General features: G+C 34.5%; 2 protein-coding genes and 1 pseudogene across 2 annotated transcripts; 1 reads left to right on the plus strand and 2 right to left on the minus strand.

The window, feature by feature from the left end:
• Window positions 1–291: 291 nt before the first annotated feature.
• Window positions 292–1,044, minus strand: LOC120136700 (uncharacterized protein At5g01610-like). Its single transcript, XM_039152663.1, has one exon. The coding sequence runs from the start codon at window positions 945–947 to the stop codon at window positions 471–473; it is 477 nt and encodes a 158-aa protein (XP_039008594.1). The 5' UTR covers window positions 948–1,044; the 3' UTR covers window positions 292–470.
• A 14,275-nt stretch (window positions 1,045–15,319) lies between these two features.
• LOC120136689 lies at window positions 15,320–17,317 on the plus strand (annotated as a pseudogene).
• A 595-nt stretch (window positions 17,318–17,912) lies between these two features.
• LOC120136709 (epoxide hydrolase A-like) lies at window positions 17,913–19,875 on the minus strand. The gene is made up of 3 exons (XM_039152671.1): window positions 19,365–19,875; window positions 18,579–18,814; window positions 17,913–18,472 (listed from the first exon to the last, which is right to left on the minus strand). The coding sequence occupies exons 1-3, from the start codon at window positions 19,827–19,829 to the stop codon at window positions 18,226–18,228; spliced, it is 948 nt and encodes a 315-aa protein (XP_039008602.1). The 5' UTR covers window positions 19,830–19,875; the 3' UTR covers window positions 17,913–18,225.
• Window positions 19,876–20,542: the final 667 nt, after the last annotated feature.

The raw sequence follows: 20,542 nt of genomic DNA on the forward strand, positions 1-20,542 counted from the left end.
AGTAACATCATTGGTCTTGTATCGTTTCTCGAAGTTTACAAATTGATTAATCCTCAACCAGTAATCGTTTAAACCCATTTTTTCAAATTAGAAATGTTTGGGGTTAATTTGATATAAAATCATTGTTTAATGACTTATTTGATGTTTTAGCAATAGTTTAGGGGTTAAATGGAATATTAACCTATTTATTACATTATCACACCATCAATTTAACGTTGATAACGGTGGAATGACTATTTTGATATAAATCGATAATATTAGTGACCAATTTGTTATTTTTGAAACTTCAGAGAAGAAAAATAAATACTTATTCAAACATTAGTGACCATGGATGTAGTTTACCAAAATAAAACATAGGAAACAAATCATGAGAATTGATCCCTCTAATAAATTATTGTTATCGGAAAACCCTATGCCATACCCTAACAACACCTAACACGATGAATTATGTAGTCTATATCAGCACTTACCTAAGTAGAAGAAACCAAAGCATCCAAGTGATTGCAGTCGAATCCGCAACCACACTGTGGAGACTGATAAAAGTTGTCAATAGGGAAGTTCGCCGAAGCCAGCCCAACGGAGAATTTCATCTCGTCACCCTCATGTATCACTTCCACGATGTTAAGCCAGAAGAAGAGAACCTTAACGCTCACGCCCTTCAAGTTCCTGATCCTGCCCGAGGAGATCACTCCCTGTATTGTAGATTTGTAACTGAGTTGGTACGAATCAATGGCGAAGTTGCAGGTTCCGCTCAGATAAGCTGAAAATTCCCCGGTCTCTCTGTTCAAATCGTACCCAACCACGCCGGTGGGAAGGATGCCTATTGGGAAGTCGTACTGTTGAAGAGCTTGGTACGCTGATAGCTTTTCGTCGTCGGCTATGGCGAATAAAGAAGCTGGGAGGGAGATTAGAGTGACGAAGATGATGATTGCGCTTGGGAACGCCATTTTTGAGCGAGCGGAGATCTTAGTTGTGATGGGATAAAGGAAAATTTGGGGATTTTTTTATTGGAAAAGTCAGATGAGGCTGCTGCTGCTGGGCTTCAGCAAGTGCACGGTGCACCCAAAAACCGAGTCCAACCGAGTTGAGTCGTGAGCTGACTGATAAAGACATTTATTTTATATTTGTTAGATTCAAATAATTATGTGTAATTTTGTTATAAGATAATGCATTATTTAAATTTGGTTGATCAAATTTCAGTTAAAACTTGAATAAAATATATTCAAATCGAGTTTAAATTTGACTCATATTCTTAACAAGTCTAAGTAAATTATTTGAAACTTGATTTGAAAAACTCGTGAACGATTTAAAAATATAATATATTAATTTTTTAATTTTTGAAATTAAATTATTAATAATATTAGTAGTTATATGTTATATTTTAAAAAGATATGATTTAAAGTTTTTATGTACTTAAAATCTATATTCAAGTTCGAGCTTTAGACAAATTAAGCTTAAGAATATTTTAAATTCAATTTTTTTTGAGCTCGAGTCGAACTTCAATTTTCTATTTTTAGTTTGAATAAAGTTTAATAATTTTAAATTTATGAACTTTCAAATCAAATAAAATATAAATTTAGACTTTTCAAATTAAATCGAACTCAACCATCTATAAAACTTACTTATTTATAGCCCTACTAGGGATTATCTTCTTGTTGATTTTTAATTGTTCGGAATGGACTTTTGACGAGGTAGTTTAAGTCTTCTTCCTCCGACAACTTTTTTTGTCTTGTTATAGGATCATTTTGTGGCACGAGTCATTTTTCCCACGTGAGAAAGGTTAACAGAGGATCCAAAGTTGGAGTTTGGCTTATTTGCTTTTGCTGAGAATTGAGGCAAAGTTGTAATCACAATCAAGACATTACGTAACAGAAAATTTAAAATTTATCTTGAAAATTCTTAGGATCTCATGCATATTATATTAATTAAGATGAAAATAATTGTGAGATTACATTAAATGTTCGTTCAACAATCTTTTTATGTTTCTAGTTTACTTTCGATCTCCAAAGGTATTACCTTTCTAAAAGACGATCACTCTCTACAAGTATCCACACACGCACGCACGCACGCAAGTACGTGCAAACACACATATAGGGTTAGGATCTACATACACATGCAAGGTTAGGATCCATTTACTCACACATTTAGGGTTATGATCCAATTACAGTGTATAAAATTCTTTTAGTTTTACACCTTTTTAAGACCATTGGATTGAGAGAAATCAAATGCTGAAATTAATTATATTCTCATTTTCTATTGTTAATTTCACCTTTTAATTTCTCTCCAACTTCTATTTATATTAATTCAATTAGTATTTATTTAAAATACTTTTTTAAAATAAATAATAATAATAATTTAAATCATGTTCCTTATCTAATAAGGAATTCAAATTTAACTTAGAATTTAATATTATTCATTTAATATTATTTTTTAATTAAATAAAGAAATAATAATAACTAAAATATTTTTAAAAAACAAATTTAGCTTCTTTAAATTTGAATAATAAATAATCTCTATAATATAAATAATCTCATTATCTTAAATTATTATTAAGATTGATAACCGCAATCATTCTTATTATGTAACCCTATAGGTTCAATTAATATTGACAATAAATAAAATCATATTTTACCCTACAAGTCATAAGTGACCTCTAGCAAGACATTATAACTACCCAAGTAAAATGAAAAGTTAATGATCGGACACAACCTTAACAAAAACCATATCATAATTTTTTTATTTCAATATATCTTGATAGAATATAAGGAATGAAAAATGACAGCCTTATACATTATTATCTTTAATTTCTTGATACTCAGTTGAACTAATTAAACAAATGACATTGATCTTCAACAAATCATTTGAGCACAATCATACATTTCTTAGCCACAATCATCGAGGAACCTTGAGATTTCTCTCTTATGATAAAAGGGATAAAGTTCATCTTAATCACTCACATCTCACTATATGATTCTTGTCATGTTCAAACACAACCTTTATAAATTTTTGATTAAAGACAATGTTTGGCTATGTCAAAAATTAATAATTATCATGTTGAGAACTATAATAATTTCAAGTCTAAGGACTTAATGGCATAACTATTGAAGATTAATATTGTCGGAACGATCCTTAAGCTCAAGAATGTCACTCGACTTATATGTTTGGGCAAATTTAGGTTTTGTTACGAAAACAAGTTTGGAGTCGCCATCAACTTTTGGGTTAGGTAGGTCGGGTACCTAAAATTGTCTTTTAAAACCATTTTAAGAAAAATCATTGAAAAAGGCAATTGGCATGCATATAACTAGAAATTCATTTTTAAGAATTCGGGAGTCGATTACACATGGGGAAGGGTGAACACCCCCACAACGTCCAAAATTAGTACCCTTCGATTATATGTAGTCTAAAATGGCAGAATTTTACAAACTTTAACTCAAAATTTGAATTACAATCCTTTTATTTCTAAAAATTTATAAAAATGAGTGAATCTCTTTAAAACATTTGACTCGTTAAAAATAGTTTAATTCACTCGGTTTTATTTAAAAAGGGTGTCCTCTTACTACGTGAATTAACAAAAATTGAAGCCTAGTCATGTTAGGTGCAATCCCATTAACCTGCGACACAAGACAATGTTGCCCTTAAATATTTGGAAAACTAGAAAACAAATGCATGGTTTATGGATGCAGCATTAATAAATGTCATGTAAAAGATTGCATGAGATATCGAATATAGCAAACAAAGTGAAGAGGACACTAAAATATTTTTATTTATATTTATTAGAACTTAAAATTGGTGGAATATCTTTCACTTGTGCGTCCAAAAGAAAGGCAATCCAGGTTTGTGGATTTTTTCCCTATAGATCGCTCTTCGTTCGAGATAAAATCACCAAATAGAATATAATTTATTTTTATTAAAATAATTTTATTATAAGAAAAATAATTACCTATAAAAAAAGACACATTTATTTAAAATAAAACACATTTATATATTTTTAAATATTATGGGGTTTAAATAAATAATAAAAAATAATAAAAATATCATTTTTATTCAAATAACCCTCGGAAGGGCACTCTAAATTTTTGGAGGTCTTACATAGGTTAGTAAAACAATAAAACATATTGAAATATTAAAATAATAAAAGCTACACTTTACAATATATACATATTAAAACATTAAAAATGTTACCTTTAATAAAATATATATGTACATACTATTAGAGTATGCCCAAAGACCAATCATATGATCATTGTACTGACATATTTTCTTTCTCGTATTTATTGAATAAATACATTACCGTTATTTTCTTTTGTTATATTTATGTGCATTAAATAACTAAAAAATAATAATATTCATATAATAATATGATTATTATTAAAAGATCATTAGTCAAGTATTAGTATGGGCATGGAAAATAATAATACTATTAAGACTGACATGTTATTGATTGATGACAATGAGTTGTCATTGACATAGAGATGTCAAAATTGATACATGAATATGTTGTTAGAGAACAATATATTGGATTGACCCGTTATGAGCATATGTCTTGGATTATTATATGATAGTTGCGATATTGCTCATGGTGACAACTATATGTATGATCCTTAGACTTGAGATCATTACTATCTCAATATATATCGTTGTATATTTTGATACAATTAAATATGATATGTAATTGGTTGTTCTATAAAGACTGATATTGAACATATCATGAAATATGTAGTGGGGTGTGAATGATCGAGATAAGATTTATCATATGGTGACTATGCTTGATTGAGTTCAGGTCAGTTCATAAATTTCGACAAATCAGGCCTCTACTTCGGCACAAAGGTCATTGACTCTAACAAGAGAGACGTACGCCGAATTCTGGAAGTGGAGAACACGTCTGACCCAAGTAAATATTTGGGTCTATCCACACTGATAGGAAAGAACAAGAGACATGCATTTATCAAGACGAAAGAAAAGATGTGGGAAAGAATCCATAACCGCAACACTCGAGCGCTATTACAAGGGGAAAAGAAGTTTTCATTAAGTTAGTTTTAGAAGCTTTACCACTATATGCTACGAATTGCTTCTTACTACCTAAAACGTTGTGCGATGAATTGGAAAGAATCCTTAATAGGTTTTGGTGGCAAAGATCAACGAAACAGCGAGGAATTCATTGGAGTTCATGGGAAAAATTGAGCAAACTCAAAGAAGAAGGGGGGATGAGATTTCGAGATTTAGCCGAATTCAATGTGGCGCTACTTGCGACGCAGGGATGGCGAATACAAAATAATCATACCTCGTTGATGAACAGAATACTTCGTGCAAAGTATTTTCCTTCCTCAGATTTCTTGGACTCACGATTAGGATCACACCCCTCTTACATTTGGAGAAACATATGGAGCGCAAAAGGATTAATTGAGAAATGAACGCGTTGGAAGGTAGGAAACGACTAGATATTTTAATCCGGGGGGATTACTGTCTCCCGGGGATCTACCAAAGAAAATAGTGTCTCCACAAAGAGACAATATTGGGAGTGTTTCAAATTTTATCTATCAGAGTACAAGGAGATGGCGAGAAGAATTGATAGATGAAGTATTTACATCAGAAGAAGCAACTTTGATTAAATCCATTTCGATCTTAAGATTTGATCAAAGAGCTGTTAAGGTTTGGGGAGGAGAGTACTGAGGGGAATATATTGTTCGTAGTGGTTATAGATTGCTTATGCACAGTGATATATAAGAAACTATAGGCTGCCTGATGTCAAAGAAAGGTTAAGATCCAAGTTCAGAAACTATGCAACAACTATGCCCCAACAAAACAGACGCTACATTTTAGAAGAGTAATAAATGAACCTTTTTGTCCACTATGCCCTAATCATATTGAATTAAGTCTACACATTGTCAGAGATTGTAAGTTGGCACATGAAGCATGGATAAAACATTCTTACCAATGGCCGGTGCAAGGATTACAACGGAGCATCAAGGAATGGCTAAGTTGGGTGCTTGACAACACTGCATCAGAGAAACACTGGGTGATTTTAGTCACCATATGGGCCCTTCGGTATGCGAGAAACAGAAGGGTCAATAAAGGGAAGAATACTAGAATAGTGGAAATTACCTCCTCCTTACAGTTTACCATGACGAACAACAGTCAAAGTAAATTACGACGCAAAATTCAATTCATCAGACCAGAAGGCATGGTCAGGAATCGTAATACGAAATGACGAGGGTTATGAGATGGGAGCATCTAGAAGACTAACCTTGCATGTTCCATCTGCGTTTGCTGCAGAGGCCATAGCTGCGGGTCACGACCTTCAACTAGCAGCAGATCTAGGATTCAGATGTGTTATACTCGAAGGTGACTCCAGAACAATAACAGGAAAATTAAAGTCCTCAAATCCAGACAAGTTATATATTAATGCTTTTTTCAAAAGAAAGAATCTGAAACCATAATGTTCACCTGAGCAATTAAATACGTGTACAAGTATCCTTCTTCTACTTTGAATGATGAGATAATTTTTACCCTTTCCCAATATAATATTGATATTCAAAATATTCGAGGACAAGAATATGATGGTACAAGTAATACGAGAGGTGAATGGAATGACTTACATGCTTTAATTTCAAGTGTATGTCAATATGCTTATTATATCATTGTATGACACATCGACTGCAATTAACATTAATTGCCACATCAAAAGAAGTTGTATGTATTCATCACTTCTTTGATAGAATGAGTTCCATTGTCAATATAATTGGTACCTCATTCAAGTGTACTGATCAATTGAAAGCTTCACATGTTGTATATGTAACTTTTTTACTTGATATTAATGAACTTCAGAGTGAAAAAAAGGTTTAATTAAATTGGTATTCTGCGAAGTTCAGGAAATACTCAATGGAGTTCACAATTAAAATCTGTTATAGCTTAATCTTTTAAGTTCTAAACCTTCATGATTGGTTTACCATTTTATGCTTTTATTAAACTAATCTATAAATCTTAACAAACTATACATAAATTTGTTGTCTATTTTTTTTATTAATCTAATCTGATTACAAGATAATATCTATTTTAAAGATTCTCAACAATTTAACAATGAAACTATTACTCTTGTAGTCTCTTATGCTTGAATCTGAAACCTCTAGAGATAACAATTGTTTCTTTAACCACTTAGATTATATCGTTTCGTTTTCTATTAACATAAATTTTTAATAATAATTGCGGTTTGAGATGTTAATTAACAATCTTATATTTGAATTATCTAAATTAGAAATTAAATTATTCAATGTAAATTTATATTTCAAGAATCATAAATTATTTCAAGAGTCAAAGAATAAAATAAATAATGTGAATGAAATGCAATAGAAACTGGGAAAAAACATAGAAAGTTAGGCACTGAATTCGAACTTCAGTTCAAATAGGTAAAAGTCAAAGCTTCAAAGATAATGATTAAGGAATGATTAAATTATCCTTATTTACTCAAATAATTATTTTATTTATTTATTTATTTTAAATATTTTAGTTTTTAATATTTGAATTTGTAATCAAAATATATATTGTTAAATAAAATTAATTAATTAATTAATTAATAATTAATATATATTATTGACATGATATTTTTATATTTGTGTCAATTATTGATGTGACACATATCACATCAATAATTGAACACATATTAAAATATCACTAAACAACATGTTTAGACGGGTAATTAACAAAGTGATTATTTGTATAAATTTTAAGAGTAATTTTATCATGAGAAAATAACCTCAGTGACCAAAAATGCCTTATAATATACGATTTTAATCAACTTTTTTTTGGATTTGCCAAAATGACCAACTAAATCGCATTGCGATCGATAATTCGCAACGCGATCTCCGGTATCGCAAATTAGTTTCCAGATTCGCAACGCGATTCTGACTATCGCATTGCGATTTCCCAAATTCGCGTTGTGATTTTCCTAATTCGCAATGCGAATACGTAAATCGAAACGCGAATTTAAAAAATGCAATGCGATTACGTAAATCGCAATGCGAATACGTAAATCGCAATGCGAATACGTAAATCGCAATGCGATTCTGTAAATCACAATGCGATTTACATAGCGCCATTCGTATTAACGCGTATTTTTTTCAAATTCCAAACACGAATATATTAATATATCGGAACACTGAACCGTCCACAGTATATCCCGTAATCGCAATTCATAAACTAAAACCCTAAATCACAACTCAGTCTCATCTCCATCTCTCACTCTCTAAGGCGACATCCGTCCCCATCTCCGACGAAATCAGTCCCCACGACGATATCAGTCTCCATCTACGGCGAAATCATTCGCGGTCAGAAATGGAAAATCAACCAAATCAACCACCGAGGGTTAGTTTTTTTAATTATTTTTATTTTGAAATTTTTGCATTATTATTAGGTTTTTTATATTGAAATTGATGATAAGTTTACTGGTGTTTTCAATAGTAGATTAACCATTTCACTTAGATTGCTTATTATATTCATTCGATTGCTGCCAATACTGCTAAACTGTTTAGTCTTTAACCCTGTGAAGTTAGTATTTGTCTTTGTTTTGTCTTTTGGTTGAAGTAATGCAATCCATTCAAGTTTCTTTCAATTTTAGTATTTGAAACCGAGAATGACTATCGCAATGCGATTCTGTCGTTGCGATTTTCATTTCGCGTTGTGATTCTTGCGTTGCGATAGTCAAATTCGCGTTGCGATAGTCATTTTCGTGTTGCGATTTTCATTTTCGTGTTGCGATTTAAAGTTTTGCTAAACTATTCTTCTTCTGCAAATTGAAACTTGAATGAATTGCATTACTTCAACCAAAAAACAAAAACAAATACTAAATTCACAGTGTTGCAAATTTAAGTTTGAAGAATAAACTACTACTCTTTATGTTTATTGTTCTTGTTATATCTTCACAGTGTAGTTTTTGGTATATCTAAATTGGTATGTTTATTGTTTTTGCAGAACTTTTATTCGGCTCAATTGACCTTAAGAAATAAAGTAAGCCTGGCCAAAACAATTGCGTCGAAGCTTTCACCTGCACAAAGAAAAATATTTGAGGATACTTGCTTCGGGCCATGGCTGAAAGTACAACATCCGGGTGGAGATGCTATGTTGACCCATCTGTTTCTTCAAACCATGACTAGCGATCTACCAAACACTATACAACGTCGTGATGAAGAGATATGGTTTGATTTTCCACCCGCGTATACGTGTTTTGGGCGGGAGGAGTTTTGCTTAATCACCGGTCAACGTTTCGGACACGATGATGTAGATCGGTACACTAGACATATTACCCGCCTATCATGGTTTTCCCGGGTTTTTCCTGAGCTGTCAACGGAGAAGCCGAATTTACACGTGGAAGACTTGACGAGATTATTGAATAAGAAATATGGTTTTACTCGGATGGATGACGTCGATGTTGTATGAGTATGCCTTCTAATACTTTTGCAAGCTGAATTTTTAGGCAGAGAGGCCCGACAACCTATTCTTAATGATCTAATTAAATTGGTAGAGGACCTAAATGCATGGAACCTATTTCCGTGGGGTTCGTATCTATGGAGAGCTACATGGAATAAGTTTTCGTGTGCCTTTGATGATCGAAAAAGTTTGCGTGGCGATGGTTCCAAATACACTTTGTCAGGCTTTATTTGGGCCTTTAAGGTAATGATTTTTATATAATGTTTCCAAAATTATAATTAATTCTTTAACAATTACTAATGTTTGTTATTATATTGTTTGTAGATTTGGATATTTGAGGCCTTTCCCGCCATGCAGACATATGCATTAAAAACTTCTAATGATATTCCTAGGGCTATTTCCTGGAAGAGGAAACGGTCCTTGCAGCAATGGGAAGATTTACTACCGTATACTACAATAAATAATGTAAGTTAACACAAATACTACCATATGTTTATAAACAAGTTATTACTAGTACACGTTTAACTTTGTTTAAGCTTTTATATTGTTAGGAGGCCAATACTCTATTACAGAGGCTGACACCCACGGAAGCTGAGCTTGCCACTGATTGGTGGCAAGCTAGTAAGCGTTTTTTTGATAGCACGGATGATGAGCAGCCACCACTTCGAGAGCCATCACCTCACCTAGAGCCATCACCTGATCGACCCGAATATACACCTCCACAACGAGAGTCATCACCTATTCTGTCACATCATCGAGCCACTTCTCCACCATCACCTCATGATAGGCGACCGACAAAGATGCCACGACATTTATCTCCCTGTTCTCCACCTCCACCTCCACGGGATGAGTTAGGGGAGTTACGTAATGAGGTCAATGCCTTGCGTGAGGAGGTCGGTACTTTACGCGATGACAATGGTGCATGGCGTGTTGAGGTGTCTACTTTACGTGGTGAGGTAGCAGCTCTACGTGAGATTGTAGCATCGTTGCAGAACAAGGTTCATACTCTACGCAACGAGGTAAGTTTAATATTTTTCATATTTAACTTGATGATAAATTTACTCGTAATTTCACTTAGATTACTTAGTAAATTCATTCGGTTGCTGCCAATACTGTTTAACTGTTTATTCTTTAACCCTGTGAAGTTAGTATTTGTTTTTGGTTGTCTTTTGGTTGAAGTAATGCAATCCATTCAAGTTTCAATTTGCAGAAGAAGAATAGTTTACTATTGCAACGAGAGAATCGCAATGCGAAAATGACTATCGCAATGCGAAAATGACTATCGCAATACGAATTTGACTATCGCAACGAAAGAATCGCAATACGAAATGAAAATCGCATTGCGATTCTTTCGTTGCGATAGTCAAATTCGCATTGCGATACTCATTTTCGCATTGCGATAGTCATTTTCGCGTTGCGATTTTGTTGTTGCGATTTTCATTTCGCATTGCGATTCTCTCGTTGCGATAGTCATTTTCGCGTTGCGATAGTCATTTTCGCGTTGCGATTTTAAGTTTCAGATTATATTCTCCTTCTGCAAATTGAAACTTGAATGAATTGCATTACTTCAACCAAAAGACAAATACTAACTTCACAATGTTGAAAATTTAAGTTTCAAGAATAAACTACTACTCTTTATGTTGTCATTGAACCTGCACTAAACCTATATGTTGTCCTTTTAAATGTTTATATAAGTGCTTACTTCTGGAATGTTATCTGATGCATTTTGTGAACAATGATATAATAATGACTTGGGTGAATACCGTGCAAGTTTGAAATATATTTGTCTTTGTTTTCACTGTTTAATATCATGTCTGTTTATTTACTGATTTATGTATTGATTTATTTTTAGCGGCCCGCTAAGGTGGATGCTCTACGTCGGGTTTTTCTTGCAAGACGGAGTTCACACATCAGATGGCGTACACGTGTCATTACGTCTCTGTTCACCCCAATAGTGCGAAGAATCCGTAAGAAAAAGCCCGACTCACCTGTCATCATTCAAGAGGCCTCCCCTATCGTTCAAGAGGCCTCTATCATCCCTCAAGAGTCCCCTCCCACTGTTCAAGAGGCCACTGTCATCGTTGAAGAGGTCCCTCCCAACATTCTAGAGCCCGATTCACACGGCGTAATATATCGAATTATTGAGAAGCCCCCTCACGTGCCGGACATGATGGATGACTGTTGGCTTTCGTATAAGTTACCGGCCAGTACCATTTCGGCAGATGAAGTGGAGAGGAAACAACTACCGGAAACAATTATGGATAATACCCTTTGGGCTAAGACCGCAGTTGATTTTTATCTACATGAGCGGAGCCAAGGGTGTTACGCTGACATATACAAACTCAACGATGATATGCATTTGTTGATTGAACGGTCTTGGTGGGGTGTATTATTAGGGGTTGAAGACAACAACTATTTCGATGGTGGGATAAGTCTTATATTCTTCTTATATTTCAGTTTGATTAATTTTTTTTAAAATTTATGTAATTCACTAATATATGTCTTTTTTTGTAAAACAACATATTGATGCATGGGTGACACGTCTTCTAATTGTAAGGAAATTGAAGAAAAATATAAAAAACGCGATATACAATTATGCCGACGTCTTTTCACGTAGTTCACTTGAAGAATCAACGACATGAATCATATGTGTTGGCTAATGGACAAGCTAAACTTTATCCTGCATGGTGGGAGGTCGATAAGGTTAGTATATTTGTTTAAATATTTTAAAGGTGTTCTTAAATAAGTGCGCAATTTGAATTATTACATTTCGATGTAGGTGTTTATCCCTGTTTTGGACCGTACTCATTGGCTTCTCGTCGAGCTTTAGCTCCCATCCCTAAAGACAATAATATATGACAGCATGATAAATTACATATCATTATCTGATTTGAGAGATAATATTAAGGGATGGAGCTCTCATTTGGCTAAATTCTTGGATGCAATTAATTATTGGACTAAGTCTGGAAACAAGAAGCCAAAGAAGTTCAATGTTACAGTTATCAGAGACGAGACTGTGCCACAACAAACGAAGGAAGCCAGAGGGGATTGTGGTCCTCTCGTATGCATGTGCTTGGAGCGTTTGACGATAGGAAGTACACATTTTCTACCTCCCACCGATAGAGATAGAGGTGCAGCAGGCTTGTGGTTTCGGCATTTTATGGCTAGAGCGATATATGCGAGACGCTGCCTACCTGCATCCGCGTTATGAAAGTGTCCATAAACAATTTGTAAGTCAAATGCAAGTGTTGTTAAACATATATACTCTTTTTTGGTTTGAAAATGTTTAGTTAAGTAGCTAGAATTCAATAATTTGCTGTTTGTAGGTTTTAGATGTGTAGAAAGTGTAGTTGATTCAATGTTTGGTTTCTGCAGGTTAATCCTGAAGTGAGCTGCGTGAAATGGATGTATGGGTGCAAAAGTTGATTTCATTATTATTTTTTGATTGTTTAATTGATTTGTAAAAGATGATTTGTAAATGTTGATTTGTTTAATTGATGTGTACATAATATTTGTGCTTGTTTAATTGATTGAAATGTAATAGTTGATTTGTTGATTTCAATATGCATTATGTTTAATGCAAAACTATCTTCAAGTCTTCCTTTGTATCAAAACAATCATCTTTCTTGATACGAATAATTTTTGTATACAAAGCTATTTTTGATACGAATAATTTTTGATACAAAGGAAGTCTTCCTTGTTTCGAAACGATCTTTGCTTGATTTGTTAACTTTTAGATGATAGCCATCTTCCACACATTTCGTATACAAAGCTATCTTCAAGTCTTCCTTTGTATCAAAACAATCATCTTTCTTGATACGAATAATTTTTGTGTAACAATCAACTGCTATCTTTACCAACTCTTCTTCCGGTATCTGAAGTAATTCTGGCATATTCCAGTTATACTCCCGTGTCATTTTCTTCGGGGACTTTTCTTTGGGGATTTCTTCTTCTTCTTTTTCTTCTTCAGTGTTATATGAATTACAGAATGGATGTTCAACATGTTCATTTACAGTCGTAACTTCCTCCTCATTATCATCAACAACATTTTCCTCGGCAACGACTGTTTCATCATCAAAATTCGGGTATTGACCAATATCAAAATCATTACACGCATGGTCTGTTTCTTCTTCTGAAAATCATCAAAATCCGAGTATTGACCAAGATCAAAGTCCGGGTATTGACCAAGATCAAATTTCGAATACTGACTAGTACTCATAATTTTTTCTGTTGGCTCATCATCGTCTAACTGGTCAACACGAAAACCGGAATTTGGTGCTGACAGTTGATTGGGATTTGGATTAGGGAAAGGTTGTGGGTTTTGAGATTGTGTTTGGTATTGGAAATGTGGTGAAACAAAATTTGCTTGGTGATGAAATTGTGGTGGAACCATTAAATTTTGAGCACTATAAACTAGGGTTGAAAAACTTAGTTGATTACTACCCGCTACTGACCCAACTTCACTACTTCTAGGTTCAACAACATACAATGTAACATCATCACTTGAAACACTAATGTAAGCAATGAATCGTTCAACATCTTCATTGTCGGTTAAAAAATAAACTTTACCATTTCTCTGATAAGATAGCCTAAATCCACTTAGGGGCTCTAAATTCAATTTATTTGCAACACGTAATATTAGAGTTTCATAAGTTAACTTTTTTAATGACAGTTTTAGTCGAAGATTCATGGGTAAAGGCATATATTGTAAAACACCATGAACATTCTCCCATGACCCTCCAAAACACAAATCTATCCAAACATGATCAACATTAGATGATTTCATTATTGTAAATTAATTTACTAAACAAACGAGCTGCGAAACTAAAACCTGTTGCCGGATGGGGAAGGATGTCGTTGGATATAGGAACGGATGTCGCCGGAGAGAGTGATAGATGGAGATGAAATGAGTTGCGATTTAGGGATTTAGGTTATGAGTTGCTGCTGCTGCGTAGTTATATACCCAAAACATTTGTGTTGCGAAACTAAAACCTGTTGCGAATTCAAAAATCGAGTTGTGAATTTGAAATTCAGTATTGCGATAGTCAGAATCTCGTTGCGATTTACAGATTCGCATTGCGATTTACGTAATCGCATTGCGATTTTCCAAATTCGCGTTGTGATTTACGTATTCGCATTGCGAATTAGGAAAATCGCAATGCGAATTTGGGAAATCGCAACGCGAATTTGGGAAATCGCAATACGATAGTCAGAATCGCGTTACGAATTTGGAAACTAATTTGCGATACCGGAGATCGCGTTGCGAATTATCGATCGCATTGCGATTTAGTTGGTCATTTTGGCAAATCCAAAAAAAGTTAATTAAAATCGTATATTATAAGGCATTTTTTGTCACTGAGGTTATTTTCTCTTTTATCATTATACCAACTTGAAACTGGACCTCTACACTTTAAATTCAATTCTCTTCATGTGCATTTTTTATCTTTTTCTCACTCCGATGTGACTTGACAAGCCGAATTATATAATTTTGAGAGCCATTAAAAAGGTTTAATATCAAAATTAGTCCTTAATATTTATTAAAATGTTCATTTTAATATCTATATTTTAGAATATAATCAAAATATTTTATTTTAGGATAAAAAAATTCCTCTATTAATGAAAACTGTTAGTTAACAAACAATTAACGCTCCAAAACATGAAACTTTTTATCTTAAAATAAAATGGTAAATACTAAAATGGTCTAGAAAAAATAAGAAGAGTCAATGTGACTATTTGATCAAATGTTAAGAGACTTTTTACCCTAAAATAAAATACGAAAGAGTAAAATACTTCAAAAATAATAAGATTAAAAATGATATTTTGATAAATATTAATAGGTAATGTTCACATTTTGCCCATTGAAAACGATGGAAGCCCAATTTTACTTTCACCCCCAAGATCTCTAAAACCCTAGCTCTCCTCTCTCATTAATGAGCTATTAAGACCATCTCCTTCTCTTAGCTGCCTTACCCCTTCCAAAAGCACCAGCTTCACCTACAATGGTATCTCTCTCCTCTCCAGAAGCCTTATTCAAAGTCATTTTTTTCCACGTTTTGTTTTCGATCAGTTTTTCGTTTCAATTTCAGGGTATCGACTTGGTCGCCGGCGGCAAGAGCAAGAAGACAAAGAGAACCGCTCCTAAGTCCGATGATATCTACCTCAAGCTCCTCGTCAAGGTTTCTTCTCTTTTGCAGTCGTTTATATGTTCTTTCTTCTCCTTTTGTTTTGTTTAGTGAAGAAAATTTGAATGTTTTTTTTTTTGGATCCGTGACCAGCTTTACCGATTTCTGGTAAGGATAACAGGCAGCAAATTCAATGCAGTGATTTTGAAGCGGCTGTTTATGAGCGAAGTCAACAAGCCTTCTTTGTCTTTATCCAGATTGGTTCAATTCATGAAGGGCAAGGTAATATTTTAGTTCTTTTGAATTTGTTTTCCAAGGGTTGTTTTTCCACCTAAGTTTTTTTTTTTTTTTGAATTTTCGTGTTATACTGATTGATGTTATGTTGGTTTGATCTATCAGGAAGATAAGATTGCAGTAGTAGTTGGGACTGTCTTGTGTATGAAGTACCGGCGCTGAAGGTTCTGCACTAAGGTTCACCGAGACAGCGAGGGCAAGAATTGAGGAGGCTGGTGGGGAATGTTTAACATTCGGCCAACTTTCTCTTAGAGCACCTCTCGGACAGAACACGGTATGTTCTTATGACACATGTTGAAACTGAAAAATCTGGGTTTTTTGTTGGAATTGTTAGCTCGTTTTTTCTAGATTTGGAATGTTTTGTATATTTTTGGTAGGATACATAGGTGATCAAACTTGGTAGTTTAAATTGTATGAATTGGTAAAGTTCTGATGGTTCACAACATTGAAGTTTTGAGATTCGGCATCTTATTGGTTCACTGTTTGATTATGGCTATTCTAAAATGCAGTTGAGGGTTAACATGAACGGTGCATTTTAGATGGCTATGGGGTATTATGAATTTTTAAATGGTTGTTGTATTCATCTTATGTTACCATCCTTTTTCCTGTTATACGCCTCAATCGAGATCTGACTAACTGAATAGAGGTCCGATTGAGTTTTGAGGTGACAGGAACACGTATGCATATGCAATGGCAACTGTTTTTTGCTTTTCTCTTTCTGCCATTTGTTGTTAACTCCATACATTCAAGATATTTGACAATTCAGCTGTAAAGACACTCTTTTATTCTCTCTGTTAAAATATGCTTGATATGAAACTGAAGACCGCGGCGCTGAATCTATATGTATATTTTTTCCTTTTACCAGTTATTTTTAATCGATCTGTGCTTTATAATTTGGGTCACAGTGGCATAGACCATATTGGTTAGGTTGAAGACCTATTTTTGTGAACTCTTAATATATGCAATCCTCCTTTATAACATGCTTTGTTTCTTCCAGACTACCCTTTGAATTAGGTCTTCGAAACCATTTCTCTGTTTATCTTTTGGTTCAACATTTTCACTGAGGTTTTGACAAAAAAGAATTGCTTTCAGATACTGATAAACATACTGGAATGGTGAAAATTGACTTCAATTATATGATGAAAATCTGCAGGTTCTCCTCCGAGGTCCTAATAATGGTCGTGAGGCTGTGAAGCACTTTGGACCAGCTCCCGGCGTGCCACACAGCCACACCAAGCCCTATTTGCGGACGAAAGGAAGGAAATTCGAGAGCGCTAGAGGAAGAAGGAACAGCAAAGGCTTCAGGGTTTGAGATTCCAAATGCCCTTAATAGAACTTTTCAACCTATCACCATGAAAATGGGAACTTTTCCTTCTACCTCGCTTTTCTCTTCCATGGTTGTAGTTCGGATTCTTTGGTAATTTTTTTTATGGATATTTTAGAGTGAGTGATTGAATGTGGGTTTTTGTTGTTGGATATCTATGAAGATTAAATATCAAAGAGATTGCATTGCCTCATTACTGCACTGAATCATGTAATGATGACTTGATATTTCTATGACATGGTTTGTCACTGCTACACTTTCGATCTAGGAACGCTTGGAGTGATGGAAAGTGATTATTTTTCCGAGAATTTAGTTTGTGCAAGAATGCTCTCCGTATTTGATAGCGAGATCTTTTTGGGTAAACTTCACCTTTAGTATCCCAATTATCACTCGTTAAAAAAGTAATAGAATATTTGATGTGTCAACTTTTTATTGGTTATATGACATTATCTTATGGTGATGTTAGAATCACGCTAATTTTTTTAACGGTGGGATCAAAATGAAACCAAAATATAATGAAGTATAATTTTATTAATTTTAAAGGGAAAAAAACAGTTGGGAGACCAAAATTGAATAAAAGTGATAGTTAAAGTATTAAACATGTATTTTACCCCTTTCAGTAGTGGACATGGATTACAAATTAATCACCGGAGTTTTCCTCTTTAGGAACCTAGAGTTTTGCACAACGACATTTTGATCTCTTTTAAACTAAAGAGAGATTAATAAACTGTTTCATTTATTTCATTATTAGCTTGACCTAAACCATGCTTATATTTAATCATAACCAACATTGAGTTCCATAAGCAAAAACAAAGCATTGCAGAAATGGTAATACAAGGAAAGCATCAAATGTAGCAAAAGTAGGCTCCTTGCAATGATGAAATTATTATATGAACCATTCTCATCACGCCATTCACGATCCCACCCACTAAAAACCACTCGTTTAAATTAATGACATGAAAAAAGGGTGAGATGAGTGATTTTTACCGGTTGAGACTACAGGTACGATGAGGGTTAATGAAATAATTTCTCCGTGCAATGGCTTAACACCCTACCTTATAGTAGTCAGAACTTCTTAATGAAGTCATAAATGTGCATGCTAATCTCCTCAGGTTTCTCTTGGTTGATAAAATGGGCTACTCCTTCCATCACTACTACTTCCTGCAAGAAAGGCACATCTTGCTTGAACCCACCGTTGTGTAAGTAGTCCTTCATGCCGGGGAGGTTGTAGGTAATGTCCAGGTCGCCAACTAAAAACTTAACCGGTACTCGGATTTGTACTCCACTCCATGGTGCCATCAGCTCCCAGTTTCTGCAACAAGAAAATATCCAAGTACCGTCACTACCTTCAACTACAGATTAAAAGGAAAAGAGAAGTAAACGAGTTCAACAATCATAGCTGGACAATGTGCACGTACAGATTCAAAGCTCGATAGTAGTTGAGTGGTCCTGTAAATCCCTTGTGGTTGAATTTGGAGGCAAAGTAATTGATGTCATCTTGTGAAAGCCAAGAGGGCAATGGAGGAACAGGCATCCCTCTAAACCCTATTTCTTTAGGTATACAAGGTGGTCGTGGATTGCGAGATCCGAGAGTTATCTGGAACAGTTTTGCAGTATCCATCTGCGCAAAATCCTCTTCCGTCTCACCGGGTTCCTACAGCAAAAAGAAAAGAAAAGATGAAAACCAAATTGAACAGATATGTAGCATATAAGAGTTCATTAATTGAACATTCATTTAAGTTGGTAGGGAGCGTTATATTTAACTTCCGATCAATGATTTAAATAGTGGTTCATTATACGAATAATGGTCACCGTATAATGGTAAAAGTGTCATTATATCCACAAAGACCACAATAGTATCCGTCATTACCGCAATCAAGGTAAACACAACGCATTGAAAACGTGACCGCTCTGACAATCTACAAGGTAGTATATGTTCACACGTGACAATGTATCATTTAACAACGAACACTATTATAGATGATATTCTCGAAACCTGAGATCTTTAGGAATATCAACTATCACTTCGTTGGTGGGTGTAAGATCACTTAAATGCTAAGAACTCCCTTACCCAGAAACAGGTAGGGGACTCCAATTATTCCAAAATCAGAAAATCGATGCTTCTCAACTACCAACAAGAAGACCAAATTCCCAATAATAAAAGCAATTCCCTCATCAATTCAGAAAGCGAGTTAAAAGATTACCTGAAACCTGCAAACATAAAAATCGTCACCAAACAGAGCCCTCATCCCGTCAACAGGCTTCACCGTGGGGTGCCGAGGACGATAAGCGACGCTCATGTTGACCAAAGCTTTGACTTTATCAGGCCTCAACTGGCAAAAATGCCAAGCGATGTTCGCACCCCAATCATGCCCGACCAAGAACACCTTGTCCACGCCAAGGGCGTCGAGGAGGCCCACCAGATCCCCCACGATGTGGAGAACGGTGTAGGAATCCGCCGAGGGAGGCGCGTCGGTGTCACCGTAGCCACGGAGGTCGGGAGCCAAGCAGCGGTAGCCGAGGGATGCCAGCGATACGAGCTGGTGCCGCCACGAGTACCAGAGCTCAGGGAAGCCGTGCAAGAAGAGGATTTCCGGGCCTGAGCCGAGCGATGCCACGTGCATTTTTATGCCGTTGGTGGTCACCGTGGAGTGCTCTATCTTCTCCATGTAGGATTTCAGACGATCTTTTGGCTTGTGCTTTGTCTTTTTAGGGTATTTCGTTGGGTGGGGGGTTTGCCTGTTTCAAAAATATCTATAGCAAAAATACAAAAGGCAAAGCAGATACAACTTGGATAAGAAGTGAAAACCCAGAAAACAATTGGTAATAACAAGGTAAAATTATTGGATAAAACAACATTACCATCCCGCTGTCGTAGAATTAAAAATTACTTAACATGGTCAAACAACGTAATAATTCACAACTATGCTATCTTCGAAAGTTTATATTTAGACTGATTTAATTCGAAAAATATTTTTTTTTAAATTTTGACGAGTTATCAATTCAATTTTTGAGTTCGAATCGAGTTAAAATTTTGAAATTTCAAGTTACTCGAAAAATAAAAAATTTGACTAAGTATTTTGACAGTTTTATAATTTAGTCTCTAATTTCATTATTCATTCAATTCCTCCTTCATTTTATGTTCATTTTTACCAAATTAGAACCGTATGCTTCTAAACCATCTTAGAATACATACGTACTTTCATTTCCTCTTTTTGATTACAAATTTTCTATTTATCAATTTAATCCCTCATTTTTTCATAATTTACTTATTTCTTCAATTAATGCTTTATTATAAGTCATTTTTTAAATCAAATTTGAACCACATGCTCATATACCACAATAGAATACCTATGTAACTTCAATTCTTACCTTTTCACTA

This window comes from Hibiscus syriacus, unplaced genomic scaffold, assembly GCF_006381635.1.
Source record: "Hibiscus syriacus cultivar Baekdansim isolate YM2019G1 unplaced genomic scaffold, ASM638163v2 tig00110637_pilon, whole genome shotgun sequence".
NCBI classification, from domain to species: Eukaryota; Viridiplantae; Streptophyta; class Magnoliopsida; order Malvales; family Malvaceae; genus Hibiscus; species Hibiscus syriacus.

What these genes read in the sequence shown, in the direction of transcription:
- LOC120136709 (XM_039152671.1), bottom strand. Translation starts at nt 19,829, where the DNA reads ATGGAGAAGATAGAGCACTCCACGGTGACCACCAACGGCATAAAAATG. An exon ending in TTTATGTTTGCAGGTTTCAG is followed by an intron (nt 18,815 to 19,364) that starts GTAATCTTTTAA and finishes TTTTTGCTGTAG; the next exon opens with GAACCCGGTGAGACGGAAGA. An exon ending in TACTATCGAGCTTTGAATCT is followed by an intron (nt 18,473 to 18,578) that starts GTACGTGCACAT and finishes TTCTTGTTGCAG; the next exon opens with AAACTGGGAGCTGATGGCAC.
- LOC120136700 (XM_039152663.1), bottom strand. Translation starts at nt 947, where the DNA reads ATGGCGTTCCCAAGCGCAATCATCATCTTCGTCACTCTAATCTCCCTC.